General features: G+C 31.0%; 2 protein-coding genes across 2 annotated transcripts; one reads left to right on the top strand and one right to left on the bottom strand.

Moving 5' to 3' along the window:
• Positions 1–5,866: 5,866 nt before the first annotated feature.
• On the bottom strand, positions 5,867–10,212 carry LOC115713240 (uncharacterized). The gene is made up of 9 exons (XM_030641725.2): positions 9,836–10,212; positions 9,668–9,733; positions 8,256–8,336; positions 8,093–8,146; positions 7,944–8,012; positions 6,775–6,837; positions 6,459–6,541; positions 6,308–6,373; positions 5,867–6,201 (listed from the first exon to the last, which is right to left on the bottom strand). Exons 1-9 carry the CDS (start codon positions 10,085–10,087, stop codon positions 6,159–6,161), a joined length of 777 nt encoding a protein of 258 aa, XP_030497585.1. The 5' UTR covers positions 10,088–10,212; the 3' UTR covers positions 5,867–6,158.
• A 1,378-nt stretch (positions 10,213–11,590) lies between these two features.
• Positions 11,591–12,612, top strand: LOC115702517 (uncharacterized). Its single transcript, XM_061106023.1, has 3 exons — positions 11,591–11,714; positions 11,822–12,387; positions 12,523–12,612. The coding sequence occupies exons 1-3, from the start codon at positions 11,591–11,593 to the stop codon at positions 12,610–12,612; spliced, it is 780 nt and encodes a 259-aa protein (XP_060962006.1).
• The last annotated feature ends 4,204 nt before the right edge of the window (positions 12,613–16,816 follow it).

Genomic DNA, 16,816 nt, shown 5'->3' with positions numbered 1-16,816 from the left:
TGAGGTTGATTTGGTAAATATACAAAGCAAGAAAATGAAAAAATAGATCACAATATCTGAAGAATCAGTGTAAGAATGAAAAAAGTAATTGTATGAACTAATTATTGGTGTATGAAAACAAGTACTGATTTTCAATCAATTTTTGTTTAAAGGTGATAGCTTGAGTATGACAACATATTTTTGTAATTATATTACGCATTATTATTTGGTGATACACAATTACAAGATCATTAATAAATAAGAACCTAGATACAGAGTTTTGTATTAGCTTCTTATAATAATATCTCTATTATTATTATTGAAAAAGAGACAGAAATCACTTGTCCTTTAGACTGATCTCCTCCCAAATTTTATTCGAAAGGCTCTTTGTGGCCAAGGAAAACCATGGCTACAAGCAAAGCTACAACTTCCAAAGAATTGGCATATGTAAAACATAAAAGTAAACACATACAAACATGAAACGTAGTATAGCTAGCTAAGATTGCTTATTGTAAAATAAGACTCCATTTTCTGGTTAAATCTTGAAAAGATAGCCCCTCAAAACCTTTCGATTAAAATAACCATGTAGCCACCCCCCACTCAGAATTTCATCTTTCCCCATACCCCATTTTCAACTCCTTCGAAGATCCTCAAACACCCCAAAAGAGAGCCAAATTTGTTGCTCCACTGTTGGATCAACAATGAATACAAAAAGAGTGTTCAACCACACATAGTGATCCTTCATCAACACTAATAATTTTACCAAGGAGTGAGCATCACTATTGCCAATTCTAGGAAAGTAGTGAAATGAGATATCTCTAACAAGGTAACCCAGGTAAGAAAAGCAAAAATGGTTGTTTGGTAAGAGAGACAAATGAACAATTGGCCAAGACTGTTGAAAGCTACCAAGCTGTCAAGCAGCAGCTTTTGCAGCAATCTCAACAATTCTCATCCTGCCACATGGCTTGGGATGTGGATTCAATTGGAATGCAAAGTATTGCGTTTGGTTGGAGGTAATGAAATGGAAAGAAAATAATTTTTATTTCATTCTATTGTTGGGTTGCATTTTACAGTATTAGAATGTCTTATGATAGAATGACTATTTCATTTTGAAATGGAAAGAAAGATTATTCCAATGCAATATGAGAAAAAATATAATAATTTTTTTTTATTAAATTTTTGTATGTATTTTAAATTTTATTCCATTCATTCTTTCCAACCAAATATCACCTAATAGTAAAAGTAAGAGAGTTGTTGGTCCTGAGGATAGTGAGGATCTCAAGAAAATTTAGCAACCTCTCTTTATTGATTAAGATATTAGATGTATCTAGCATCACCACGAGTAGCGCCTTGTGAATTGCTAGCGACATTCTATCGTTATTAAATTAAAACATGTGGGATCCAATACTTTATTACAGTAGTGATGGTAGACACTAGTGGGGATTTTTAGTATTTCTCTTATTGATTGGCTAACAATCAATTCAAATGTGTCAAATCACATCGAGCCACCAATTCGAAATTGCCACCTCAGCTTTTGATAAAAAAAATTAATTGGACTATTTAGCATTTTTGTTTACACTGTCCAAAGAAAGAAATTTTTGAAAAATAAATAAATAAATAAAATATGATATTACTAACTTAATTTTACAAACCAAACTTTTTGAAAAGAATTTTACAAACCAAACTTTAGATTAATAATGTAAGGGAAATTTAGTATGTGTAAAATAAATTATATTTCTTTTGAATCTTGAAAGGTCTAAATAATCTACTGATCAATCAAAGAGCTGTGACAAACAACAGTGCTTGGATGCTTTTAAAGGCCTAGCCAAATGAAGACATTCAAACAATCTTGGCCAAATTATCTCTAATCTATTTAAATACTTAATTTGACATAAAACCAAACACTTTTTTCTTAATGTCTATTAAATTTAGCTATAGTTTATTTATGTCCCATGTCATAAATATATGATGATCATCATCCATCAATGTGTTACATCTTTCCTCAAATACAAAAACATACCATGAAATCTTTCTTAGCATCACACCAAAAATAATAATATTAATAAGCAAGGTTTAATTTAAACAGTACTACTACACTCCAAAGCTATAAAAAGACCTTACAGACTCTCAATGTCCAAACAAAGTAATAACAAGTCTCCATCAACCTCATATGACTCCAAAATCCACAAAAGAAAGAGTTTACAGGCTAGGCTACACTGAAATATCAAAGGAGTAAACCAAATATGATTGTTGTGGCTAATCAAATTGTGGGGACCAACTAGAAACAGACCATTGCTTTCAAGTCTCATCAAAGTTAGCTTATTAGCTCTTGGCCAACTCAAAAATAAAATAAAATAAATAAAGATTGGTTGTGGTGACATAGGTTTTGTTTGGGCATAACAATGAAGAATATGATATATGATGAAAATTGAAACTATATAAGAATGAAATAGGACCACTAGTTTTTCTACTCTCTTTCAAGTTTACCCAAAAATAATTTCTTTTTTTTTCTTCCCATGGATAATGAGATTTCATGTTCCATGTTCTTGGAAGTATACAGTGGTTTTAGTCATGTGACATTGAATCTCACAGGCCCACTACTGATATATACATATTGTACCTTATCAAACTCCACTACAAAACAATCAATGCAAGCAACCTTCCACTAAAGAAAATATCCATCTTATTATTATATAATATATCTTCTTATAAAAGTAACAAGCATTTCAGTAATATAATGATCATTTATATGAATCAATACAGGGACTAATAAAGCTTTTATTATAATGAAAGAGGGAGGAGAAAAAGTAGTATTTAAAGCATTGATAGTGTTGGTGAAATTTGTTTTTATGTTTCTTCCCTGGATGGCAAAATAAACCACATTACTACAAATTTGTTAAGGCTTTAGAAAATTAATAAGAGAATTATAGCAGGAAATCATGCAATAGAGTGGCCTAGTAAACAACTTTTTTAAGAATTTAGTAAAGCACTACAACTAAAGTTTCTTTTGTTTTTCTTTTTTCCTTTTTTAAAAAACTTTATTTGATTGAATTTGATAGCTGATTGGATAATGATGAGCAAATCCATGGCAAACAAGGGGAAAACCCCCAGATAGAAGAACACTCTGTCAATACTCTATTTAATATTCAATTCCAAAGGTTCCTTTACAAAGTAAGAGGGGCATTTATAAATAACATCATAAAGTAAATAATAAAATAACATCATTACATAACATAAAAATAGATAAATAGTGGCATAAGTACCCAAAGTTTTGAGTTTGTAAGCGGCATAAACTCAATGATTTTTTTTTAGCGGCATAAGTATCCAATGTTTATAAAACTGTAACTTTCTTCTAGTTTCATCAGTACAAACTCTGTTATTGTCTTAAACAGGACACAGATAAGACCCAAATTCTAGATTATTTGGTTTAGACGAAAATATGTAGTATCAGTTACTTTCAAATCTTTTTTTAATAAATTTAAAACGGAGCCTGTACTGACAAAAATAGAGAAAAATTACAGTTTTACAAATATTGGGTATTTATGCCACTAAAAAAAATCATTGGGTTTATGCCGCTTACAAACTCAAAACTTTAGGTACTTATGCCGCTATTTACCCTATAAAAATATAAAGTTGTTGATTATTCTAAAAAAGAATGGTAAATTTATCTCCTACATCAGAATTCATGTGGTATAAAATTAGAAAGACATATAGATAATTAATCTACTAAGTATCTATTAGAAAAGCAAAAAAAAAGAGCAAGTAATATCCTAGAATATTGGATAAATTATAAATAGAAAGTGTATAAATCTCCTACAAAAAACACAAAGCTCCCACAAAATCAAGAGTCATTTATGTCTCAATTATAATCCAAAAGTAAGTCAATATAAACTGACTGACAAACAAAAAGTAACCAACCTAATAGAAAAGTATTATCATTTTTGTGCAACAATATCTATAAGTGTAGATAGAGAAACCAAAATGCTAATATTTTCTCTTACAGCATTAGAGTTTACCAGGTCTTAAATAAAAATCTTGAAGTTTATGTGTCAAACTGTACTTAGTATAAAAATAAGAATAAATTGGATAATCATCCTCCAAATTATCCATGTAGAGTTTTACATGAAATACTTTCTTTTCAAAAAAAAAATCCCCTCAAACTATCGCAACAATTGCATATCTTCCCCTTCGACATTGTGGTTCATGTTTCTAAACAATTTGATGATATAGCATTATGTGACGCTATACTGGTGGTGCAATTCAAGAATCTAATAAAAAAATACAAACATAAATAGCAATCTAATAACAAATTCTAACAATATATATATATGCATTCTTAGAGTTGATATTTGTATGTTTAATATTAATAAATTAGATTTCAACTACCTTAAATTGGTTAAATAGATTCTCGTACTATAACTATATGTGTGGCCCATGACTGAACAAGCAAATTGTTTTAAAAAATGAACAGAATGCAAGTGAAGGGGGAAGTTGCAATGATTTTATAGTTTCGGGGATTATTTTCCAAAAAAAATTGCTTAAGGGGAAAAACATTGGGATGATCATAGGTTAGGGAGTTAAAATCTTTTCTAAAAAAAAATAAAAATAAAAAGGTAACAAGTAGATTAGGTAACATGACATTTTTAGCTTTTTAAAAGGTTAAACTACTTAAACATTCTCAAGGATTCCAGCACATGACATCAAATCATAAAATCTTTGCCTGTCTATATCGATGTAGATTGCATGTCTAATCATTAAACATGTGTGGTTTCAGATGTAAAATAGTGATAAGATTTTCACTTCTTTTTACTTGGGATATTCTACATGGGCATCATATGAAGCATAGGGTAAAAGAAAATTTCCTTGTTCTCCCTGTTTAAAGTTCTGCATAGTTCAAAGACTAGGCCTTTTGGTTATTTTTCAAGATAGAATCTTGTACAAATCCAAAGTTGAACCTAATGGAGAAGACTTAATCATTGGACTAACAAAAATCAGACATGATCTCAAGAAAATCAAAACAAGAAGTGGGTATCATTATGTTATTGTTATGCATGAGTCTCACCAAGAACACAAAATGAGTTAACGAGGTTAGTGTGACTTGTCTCAACTTAATCCTCTTCAAAACTGTAAAAGCTTTTATTAATCAGTTTTTGTTTAATACAAGGGATAGCCTTTACAAAAGGATAGGGCGAGTATTTATAGACAAAAGTAGAAGGAACAGGTGCCTAACTAACTTAACGGTCAATAAAAAATAGTAACCAATTACGATGTCTAACTGACACTAATATTAACAGTCTTATAACTTACAATTATCAATCCATCCAAACAGCCTAAGCAGGGTTACCAATACTATTGTATTAGTACCCTTCTCATGTAAATGCAATAATTTGAGCTTAACCCCTCTTTCTCAACTACTTTTGAAGACTTTATTTGGGATTAACTACCTTGATTACAAATTTATAATACGTGTCCAGGATCAACCACTTTATCCAAATTACAACCTACAGAAACAATTAACATGAATGATTGTTTTTTCTTTTTCTTTTCAGATACACAAAAATACCTCAAACTTGCTTAGCAGGCCTAAGTTCAAAACTAGGTTCATTCCCTAACCCTACAATATTTGGAGAGTGTGAAACTATAACAATTGGTATGTACACGGATCCAGAAAGGACTCCAACTTCAAATCTTGTGGCAGCAAACTACAGACCTTATCATTGGAGCTACCTCTCTTGGGTATGATTGTTCTATTTATAGCTGAAGTATGTTAGAACAACTAATAATAAGTTAGATATTCAGATTAAACAAACTTATAAGTACACAATCAAGGTTGGGTGTGAACAGAAAAAGGACAGCCCATATTGTCATGGCTCATGGGTGTGTACTCTTCATCTCAATGAGGATAATCATATAGATATACAAAAAATGTGGAGCTTATTGAACTTATATTACATGGTCAATAAATAAATAAAAAGAATTGTGAATTACACCAATTTGTTCTGATATGCTTTAGAATACCAAAGCAAGTAATATATGATCGTGGGAGAGTAAGGAAACAACACAAAAAGAAAATAAAGAAGGTCATTCTTGAATTCAAAGGTAAGTAGCCAACTGCAGAACATGGGAGAAGTTCTACTCACATATTATGATAGCCATAAAGTTGAACCGAGAAGTACAGATTATAAATTTGTCTCCGGGTGCCACTTTATGCTGCATCCAACACTTATACACAAGATAAAAATTTAGTTAGAGTTTGTAGTCAAGGAATAAACAGTGCATATCCGATGGAAAAACTAGAAACAGAGAACTAACTAAAAGGAGAAGATACCTCGGTTTCTGCACGGAAGACACTGGTTGCCCACTAAGAACACAATCTATAGCCAGGCTTAAGTCCCTTGAAGAAGTAAATAAAGCTAATTTACCATCAGAAAGAAATAAACACGAAAATGAATTTAGCAGAAAAAACAATTGTGGTTAACCTTCCAGTTACAGGAACACCATTACTTGGTCTGGAATCATCAAATTGTCCATGATACACAAGCTCAAATGGTCTCCGACCATCCTGTTAGATGCTATTGTTATAGATGGACTTAATAAAATGCATGCAAAAACATGTAAAGAAATTTCTATACATTACCAACCAAGTCTTTAAAACACAAAAACAACAACTAAATTATGCTAAAAATCCAAGAAATATAATGCTTTATTAATTTTTATTTATATTAATCTTCCTCATAAGCTAAAACTAAGAGGTGCACTTGAAAAATTGACTTTTCGCATCTCAGCTCAGGTCACCTTTTTAAACAGGAAAAATTCAGGGGTGCAAACAGCCCCAAAATCTCTTGCAACATCTTGTGTCTGCATTAAACCACAGAAAGACATGTATTAGAATTCTATGCTTCAGTCAAAAAATAAAAGAAAGATAAACAATGATAACAACCATGAATACAGACTACAAGTATAGTATGTTAGGGTTATGCCAGTACTAGGTGCAATGCAACTCATCCTAATTAATTCTGTTTTATCTTCTTCACCACAACAAAATTATATCACAATCAACTATAAACTCTCCTCAAGCCACCTCTGGTTCAGATAGTTTGACTTGCAACACTTATGTAGAAGTAGATCTCATTCCCAAAGCACTAGCCTATGAAAGGAGGATGCCCTAGTGGTTATAGACCACCAACTAAGTTCATACAAGGTCAACAAATCCTAACAATACGCCTCCCTTTAGAGCCAATGTTTATCTCGGCTCAATGTAGGCTTCTCCATAGTCCACGTCATTCATAATCCAGTAGGTGACTATGCTCAAGTCACCCTTTCTTTGGCGTTGGTCCTAATAGAGAATGTTGGCTCTGATACCATTGTCACAACCACTTAGGTGAACTCACTACTAAGAGATTTTCATATGAGAAGAAGGTGCCCAAATGCTTAAAAACTGCCTCCACTTGTACTTAGGAAAAGTTAGAAACAATAGCATATTTTAGTAATATTTGTTTAACAATAGGATCATGGGTTGCCATATTAAGGATATAAACTCAAATTTCCCTAACATAATTTTCGAGGCGGTAGATGGAGTTCTGTCAAATATTTGGGACATAATCAAATTTTGGGTGGCCTTTGGGATGTTTATTCTTTAACACTAAATATTTCAAAGTATTATTTTCCTTTTCTGAGAGTATTAGAAGTTGGCATCTGTGGCTGTAACATGAGATGGTATCTTATCATCTTTAGTTTAATAATTTTTTTAATTTGATACATTGATACCATCAAGAAAAACAAATCGGTATAATACAGTTGCAGTCAAGAAACAACTAGATTAGTGAGAGTTGAAATACAAGATCATCACCCATACTATTCAACATGAAGAATCCCAAAAGACTGTGTAGAAAGAGAAACAGATGAAAGAAGATACAGTATAAAAGCATGGAAATTTATGTACTTCTACATTAGTAGTAGTATACCTCATCGTACAAATATGGAAAAGGATACTGAAAAATTTTAGCTTCTTCAGCCATGAATTCAGGTCCATCCTGTCAGTAACATTCCATGTTGGACAGTCAGACAATAGCTTCAACCCAGCTCTAATCCCAAATTATGGAGTTACTACAACCTGTGGATGTGTAGAGGCAGAGTTTGAAGATATCGCAACAACCGCAAGTCCTTTCTGCAGTAAACATAATCACATTTTGTGATAATAGTTGTGTTCATTCATCAACTCATATAGGTTTTCAAAGAGGAAAACAAGCAAGGCCAAATACAGAAAATTGTCTCACCTTCATGTAAAAATTTGAAAGCTTCACAAAATCTTTCTTCAGGAGTTTAACAAATGGGCAGTGGTTGCAGATAAACATAACCTGCACTACCAAATAAGGTCTTTAGAAGAAGAATCTGGTAAATTTCTTTATCAAAGGAAAAGAATGGAGTTACATATTTTTGTAGATAGCTTAATATGTCACATAGTTTTTTTACTTTCACATGGTTACATTGTCAGGCTATACCCTACTAAGCAAAAAATTACCCTCTTTCCAGTGAAGTAATATTTTGGAGATTTTGATTCAAGGTATGCTACCCATAATGAATAATAAGTAATTAGTCTCAAAACTCTCTTAATTATATCTCAAAATATACCAATTACAAAGTACAAAACAATTGAACAAGTGACCACAATCAAAATTTAGAAGAGAACTTTGTTTTCACTACACCCTTTTCTCACTTTATAACAACAAAGTACATGATTTGTTTCTTGACTGTCTCTCAGATTAGGAAATATCTTTTTATAACCCTAAGATTCCCATTGTTACGGCAACTTGAGTGCATGTGCAACACTCTAACAGGAAACAGGAAGCAACGGTCTGTCAGTCTCTAACTAAATATCAGTCCATTTAGTTCATTATCCCAACTGAACTGATCCTTCTCACTATAACACTCATATTAAGCCTCCCATTTACAGTAAAAATACAGAGTGTAGCTCAACACAGAACCATACAGATTGAACATTATATATTACAATGTGAACTTTATTAACTTGGAAACATTCTACTACTTCGGTAGAAGAATTTCTTCACGAAAAACCTAAACGAAATAGTTAAGAAGATGGATAAAGAACTTCTGCCTCTGATCATCGATAGTTTCGTGATTTCAATTTTTATCCAGCTCCTCTCTCCCTAACTAGAATCTCAGATTCAGTTAAGCTAAAATCTTCTACAACTTTTCTTTGGGCATATTTAGGTGCATCCTAATAAAAGCATATCAAGTCATTGATCCAAGTGAAAAGATTTAACATTCAAATAGGGTCGCCTTTAGGGTGGGGCGACCGGGGCTGTTGCCCAGGCGCCTCAGCCCAAGAGGCCTCCCATCCTCTTTTTCTTCAAGAATATTTTTTTTTTTTTTAACATAGTCCATATGGCTCCCCAAATTTTTTTGCTAGATGAACTGTTTGAAAACTTGAATTTTATTTTACTTTTCAATTAAAAGGCTAGAGACTGCCCCACATTTAAACATTTGGTCCCATAAATGTCTTTGACAAGAATCTCCATCAACATAACTTTACTATTGATTGTTCATACCAATAAAGAAAACAATCATTAAGAAATCAAAAAGCATAAACTCAGTCAACAATGACAAAGAACATGATTGCATTGTAGAAAATATGCTAGAGGGAGAGAGAGAGAGTGCGTGTACAGACCAGTAAAGCAGGATATGATTCAAAATCCTCCAAGGTCCAAACTTTCCCAGTAAGAGGCTCTGGAAGCTAAACACAAGGGCAATCCACATAAATTGTTCAACATTCTAGATATTCAGACTGAATTAAACAAAACCCAGATAAAATATTCCAGTAAAAATCATAAAGAACCTGAAAATCTGGAGGTCTGAAGCCCAAGGATAGGCCTTTGGACTCGGTCCTAGCGGCTCGAACCACAAGCTTCGTTGAAGGTAAAGAGGTCCGCTGGTGCAGAGGAGCAAAATCCAAATTGAATTTAGAGAATGAAGATGGAGATAGGAAGTGAGACCCCTTTGCTGCCAAAATGCGAGGTGAGCTCAGTAAACTTATCCCAACAACAACAGAATTCGCGCCAGCAAAAGTAACAGTAGCAGGAGCAGCCATGTCAGGTGAGGATGATAAGGTGTTAACTTTGCTAGCCTAACGTAAACCGTAACAAAGCTACAAGAGTTTACACCCAATAGATTTCAAGATTTTTGAATAGTTTATTGTTCTAAAAAACGTGTTCATGATATTATATGGGAAATTTGAATTTATATAGATACATTATTTGGTGTATATTAAACTAGTAAATAACTTGCGTTTCACAATAAAAATTTTAAATTATTTGCGCTTCGCGGTAAAAATTTTAAATTATATATATAAAATAAATTATAATTTTTATTTAATGACAACTAAGTAATATATTGTACTAAATTTTAATCTAATTTTTAATTTATTGTATAAAAAATTAGGCGCGTACCAACAGACAAATCAAACTCGTATTTATCAAATTTCGTTATTATAATGAAAGTCAGACACGACCTGTATAACATAATGTTAGGCTTGATCTCTCGAATTGTTATAAGAATTGATAAATTTATAAAAAAAAAACTTATCATATAATTTCAAAACTATTCTCATCACCGTATCTCACTTGTAGTTATCATTACATTCAACAGTATTGTTATTGTCATATCTCACTTATATAATATGATGTTATGTTTGACCACAGTATGTTTATTGTATATATAAAATAAATCAAACAATAAGTTAAATACTCATTTTTATAAATAAGTGAATCTTCACAATTTTCTTTTATAAAAAAATATGTCAAATGAAATTTATTAATTAATAATGAGAAATTAGATATAATTGTATCTAATTCTCACACAAAATAAAAATTTATAAAAAAACGTAATTGATAAATCTAGAAAATATATGATTCAAAATCAATAATAATAATAATAATAATAAAGGTTTTTCCTGTAGCAACAGCAACCCAAAATATAAGAGCAGCTTCACATTCGTCTTTCATTTCCATCAACCCTAAAATCTCAGGCTTTCTTCTTCATTCTAAAGTTAATGCTCTCACCCATTCATCTATTATTATGTATCAACTTCATCACTTTGCTTGATTTTACGTTTTATTTATTTGCATTAAACTAAGACTCTACAAATTGGGATTGGGATGGTGTGCATGTAGTTATATATGTGTGTTTTTTTTCTTTGTTGATTGTTGTGTTCAAAATAGAATGCATTTAATTTTCCCTTGATATGGTTTTTTCTTTTTTTTCATTACGGTGTGTTTTGGTTGAATACAATCGTGAATTCTTCTTCTTTGTTCATACTATGTATGAATTTAGGGTTTTTGGGTGAGAATTATTATTGAATGGCGGAAAGAAATTAGGTTTAGAGTGAGATATTGGTTTATAAAAAGAGGGCCAAAGTTTTAGCTTTGTTTTAGTCCTACATTGACCCTGGACGATCATTCTGCATGTTTAGACCTTTGTGTAAGGGTTCTCGACTCTACTGATCTTCTGTTCTTGGTTTGGGTTTTCTTTTACAGTTTTTCTAGGGTTTTAATAGGGAAAGTTTCAGAAACTAGTGGTACATTGTTTTACCTGAATGGGTCATACTTCAGCGAGGAGAAAGCCAGCGAAGGGAAAGAGTATCCGATTTGGCAGTGCAGTTAGTCATGAATGTAGTGATAAAAACACTGATGTTAGGCTACAAAAGCGACCAAAGAAAAGTTGCACCAATCACCAAAGAATTACCCAAAACTCTCACATCAGCGCAACGAGAGCTCAATTAGAGAGCTTAGGATCTGATGACAATAATGACTCTGAGTGAGGTTAGAGAGGCGATTAAGGAGAAAAAGAACGAATAAACAAATAATTGATGAAGATGATTCAAAAGATGTTGATGAAGATGATTTACAAGATGTTGATGAACATGATTCAAAAGATGTTGATGAAGATGATTTAGAAGATGTTGACGTTGATGATTTAGAAGATGTTGATGAAGAATACCTCTTGACTTTTCTTAATGACATAAATGAGGATTCTTATATAACACATGTTTCAAGGGACAAAGAAGATGATCCAGATTATTACAGATTCATTAAGTTGAAACCTGATCAACCATTAGATGTTGATTGCGAACAGAAAGATGATGGCATTTTGTATCTCAAATATCTGGATGTTATTGAAGATGATGAGAATACAACACCAGAGAAATCTGACATTGTTGAGGAGATTCAACTTGGGAACGAATTCGACCCAAAAGATGAAAGTGATGATACATGCCAAGACTATTGCACTTTTCTGGATTACTTGGAAAAAGAAGGTGAAGAAACTATGTTTAAGGATGATGATGATGATAATGTGCAAATACTTACAACGGATGAGAACCCTCGTGACGTAGTATGTTCTCGTACCTAAGACATTTATGTAGTTTTTACTTTGTCTTATTTCTTATACTAAGTGTATGCTCAAGCAAGAAAATTTTTAGAGCTGGTTAGTGTTACAAGCATTTGAGTTCATTATGTAATTTGTCAGGTTAATGACACTGATTTGGCTGAGATCGAAAGTGGTGAAGTTGCCCCTACAAACTTGCATTCTTATAATGGTCCTGATTTTGTCTTATAGGTTCATTTCTCCTTTAAGCAAGACAGTAAAACCAAGAATTCAGGTAACTGGCTAACACTTGTGGCTTCTTTTGTGAACTCATGACATTGTTAACTAGTAAACAACCTGCGCTTCGTGTCACGAGCTGCCTATTTGGACACCCCCAAATAGGTGGGACGTGCGGCACTTGCTGGCACACCGAGCTAGCAAGTCAGGCTAAACGCGCCTGCAGGCAAACAAGTTCAAAGGTTATGCACGATACATGTCTCGCACATGTTGAGTGCAAACAAGAAGCATGAGCAAGCAAACACAAAGCGTCCCCAAGGACCAATCTCACACAACCCACAAGCAAACATATAGACAAATGACACGCAATGGCCCAACAAAGGCAACAAACAGGCATCAAAAAGACCATATAGAAGCATACACAAGAAGCATGGATAAACATCGTTTTATTAATATATGGCCTTGATAGGGCAAGGGAGTACACAACTGGGCCCCTATCATGCTTGTGACAAGGTGCTTCATAAGTCACCTGGTCACCCCCCCTAAAGAGCTTATTGGGGTTTTAAGGGATTTCCAGGAACATAGATGATTTTAGCTCTGTAGACATATGTGAAGGGAAATACAAAGAAAGAAAGCTAAACAACAAAAGGTTCCCAACCCCCATGAGGTGCTTGGTGCAAGACTAATGATCAAGCACCAAGGCATGCTCATGTTACAAAATACCCCAATGAGGTGCTTGGTGCAAGACTTGACTAATGATCAAGTACCAAGGCATGCTCATGTTACAAAATGGCCCTATTGTGGGTGTGCCATGGGGCAGCACGCCACACTTCGCGATGGATGTTTAAAAAATTTAAATTATATATAAAATAAATCATAACTTTTATTTAATGACAATTAAGTAATAAATTGTATCAAATTTTAATCTATTTTTTTTATATAATTTTATATGAAAAATTAGGTGTGTACAAACAGACAGATCAAACTCGTATTTATCAAATCTTCTTATTATAATGAAAGACAGACACGACCTATATAACATGATGTTAGGCTTGATCCCTCGAACTGTTATAAGAATTGATAAATTTATGGAAAACTTATCAAATAATTTCAAAACTATTATCATCACCGTATCTCACTTGTAGTTATCATTACATTTAAGGGTGTTGTTATTATCATATCTGACCTATATAACATGATGTTCGACTTGACTCCAGTATGTTTGTTGTATATATAAAACAAATCAAAGAATGAGTTAACTACTCATTTTTATAAATAAGTGAATCTTCACAATTTTCTCTTATAAAAAATATATCAAATAAAATCTATTGATTAATAATGAGAAATTAGATAGAATTGTATCCAATTCTCACACAAAATAAAAATATATATATAAAAAAAAGGTAATTGATAAGTCTAGAAAATATATGATTCAAAACTAATAATAATAATAATAATAATAATAATAATAATAATAATAATAATAAGGGTTTTTTCATTTTTACACTTCAAAATAGTTTTTTTTTTTGTATTTTTACGAAATTCCACATAGAAACCCCTATAGCAACTAACGGAGCAACCTAAATCACAACTAAAATCCTTGTAGCTACATACACCGATGACGAAATTGAGTTACAATCGATGTATGTAGCTACATACCTTGTTCAATATTATTATACAACATACATTGAAAAGACTCCTTGTATGAATTCTTCTCAAATTGGTCATATGTGGTTGATGGAAATATTACAAGGAAATGAAAGTAGATGTTGTAGAATGTTTAGGATGGAGAAATATGTTTTTATTAAATTATGTGATGAATTGGAAGCTAATTATAGATTTGATGGTTCAAAAAGGATGTGTACTCTTGAAATATTAGGCATGTTTTTATTTACATTAGGTCACGACGCTGGAAAACGATTAACACAAGAGCGATTCCAGCACTCAGGCGAGACAGTTAGTCGATATTTCTACAAAGTTTTAGATGTTTTATGTCATATGAGTATAGATGTATTCAAACTACCAAACACAGAATTCAAAGATATTCCTAAAGAGATATTGAAAGATTCTAGATATATGCCTCATTTTAAGGCAAGTCATACATTAAAATTAGATATTTTTTTATTAATTTTTTCTCAAGCTAGAGTATAATTTTATAATCTGGTATTCTTTTTCTAGAACTGTATTGGTGCAATAGACGGTGTACATGTAAATGTCGTAATTCCTGAAGATCAAGTACCATTTGTTGGTAGAAAAGGGGTACAAACTCAGAATGTTATGACAATATGTAATTTTGATATGCAATTTATATATGCATATGCTGAGTGGGAATGTTCTGCTCATGATACAAGAATTTTTTATTTAGCTTTACGTGATTCAACTTCAAATTTTCCAAAACCACCCCAAGGTTGCCATCTAAACACATTTATAAATTATTAAAGTCTTTATAATTTTTTTTAATTATGTTTTTATATTTTATTTGACAAGAAAATATTATTTAGTGGATGCGAGATACCCACAAATTACAGGTTTTTATGATCATATAAAGGCCAAAGATACCATCTTCGACAATTTCAACGAGGTAGCCAACCTACTGGTTATAAAGAGGTATTCAACCAAGCACATTCTTCTCTTCAAAGTGTTATTGAAAGAACTTTTAGAGTATGAAAGAAAAGATGGAAAATATTAAGAGATATGCCTAGTTATCCATACCAGAAGCAAGTAAAAATAGTGATTGCATCAATGACCTTGCATAATTACATTCGAAGGCATGAAAAACGTGATCGACATTTTGAGAAAATTAGAGACAATCCAAATTATTGTGCCAGTGATCAAACTAATATTGAAGGTGAAGATGAGACAACAAGAGCTTCAAATTTAAATGAAATGGACAATATCAGAGATTTGATTGCTGCAAGTTTAATAGGACATAATTAAAATATATTCATGTTTTTTTTTGTTTTATTTAAATTATATTGTCTTCTATCATATTAAATTGATTAAATTTGAATTATTTGTTATGATGAAAATTTATAATAATTTAAAAATATATAATAGACAATATTTATGTAGATTTTTTATAATTATTATTAGTAAAAGTCTAACTAATTATTTTATTATATATATTTTTCAAAAAAATAAATATTATAAGAAAATAATTATGGTAATTTGTAATAAAATAAAAAATAATTATAAATATATTAAATTTATTTAAATAAATTCGATAACAAATATCAAACCTTTTTTAGTAATTGTATATTTAACAACTATTCAATCATTTAGCTTACCAAACACTTATATATAACTTTTCTAACTCACAACTATTTTAAAAATATATTTACCAACACTTAGCAGTTTTTTTTCACAACACAGCTACAACTGCTTTTTCCACAGTATAGCTGTGCCAAACTGGCCCTGAATCTTCACAATTTTCTTTTATAAAAAATATGTCAAATAAAATCTATTAATTAATAATGAGAAATTAGATAGAATTGTATCTAATTCTCACACATAATAAAAATCTATAAAAAAAAAGTAATTGATAAATCTAGAAAATATATGATTCAAAACCAATAATAATAATAATAATAATAATAATAATAATAATAATAATAATAATAATAATAATAATAATAATAATAATAACGGTTTTTTATTTTTACACTTCAAAACAGTTTTTTTTTTGTATTTTTACGAAATTCCATACAGAAATTTTTATAGAAACTAACGGAGCAACCAAATTGCAACTAAAATCCTTATAGCAACCCACATAGAAACCACTGAAGAAACTACCGGAGCAACCCAAACCGTAAATTTGAAAAAAAAAAAAAGTTATAAAATAGTATATAGGGTAATTCCCCTAATAATAATAATAATAATAATAATAATAATAATAATAATAATAATAATAATAATAATAATAATAATAAAATCGTGTGATAGTATATATAGTGTGTTTTTTTTTAAAAAAAATTATCAAAATAATAGAAAATTATTATTTTGTAGATTTATATTGTAATAAAATATTAAAAATGAGAGAAGAGAAAAATAACTTATTAAAATAATAGTAAAATATCAATTTATAAATTTATGCTCTAATAAAATATTAAAAATTAGAGAATTAAGGAGAGAAGAGAAAAATAGTTTTGGAAAGATTTTACAGTAACATGTGACCGCCTCATATCTCTCATTTATATATATATATAGATTTTTAAACACA

Source organism: Cannabis sativa, chromosome X (assembly GCF_029168945.1).
Source record: "Cannabis sativa cultivar Pink pepper isolate KNU-18-1 chromosome X, ASM2916894v1, whole genome shotgun sequence".
Classification (NCBI taxonomy): domain Eukaryota; kingdom Viridiplantae; phylum Streptophyta; class Magnoliopsida; order Rosales; family Cannabaceae; genus Cannabis; species Cannabis sativa.
Note: the sequence above shows the minus strand (reverse complement) of the source record. Positions and strands in the feature narration are given on the sequence as shown.

Coding starts and splice junctions, on each gene's coding strand:
- LOC115713240 (XM_030641725.2), bottom strand. CDS start 10,087: ATGGCTGCTCCTGCTACTGTTACTTTTGCTGGCGCGAATTCTGTTGTT. Junction 8,337..9,667: donor AATCATATCCTGCTTTACTG/GTCTGTACACGC, acceptor TTGGTAGTGCAG/GTTATGTTTATCTGCAACCA. Junction 6,374..6,458: donor GGTGTTCCTGTAACTGGAAG/GTTAACCACAAT, acceptor TACTTCTTCAAG/GGACTTAAGCCTGGCTATAG.
- LOC115702517 (XM_061106023.1), top strand. CDS start 11,591: ATGGGTCATACTTCAGCGAGGAGAAAGCCAGCGAAGGGAAAGAGTATC. Junction 11,715..11,821: donor ACAAAAGCGACCAAAGAAAA/GTTGCACCAATC, acceptor GAGTGAGGTTAG/AGAGGCGATTAAGGAGAAAA. Junction 12,388..12,522: donor ATGAGAACCCTCGTGACGTA/GTATGTTCTCGT, acceptor GTAATTTGTCAG/GTTAATGACACTGATTTGGC.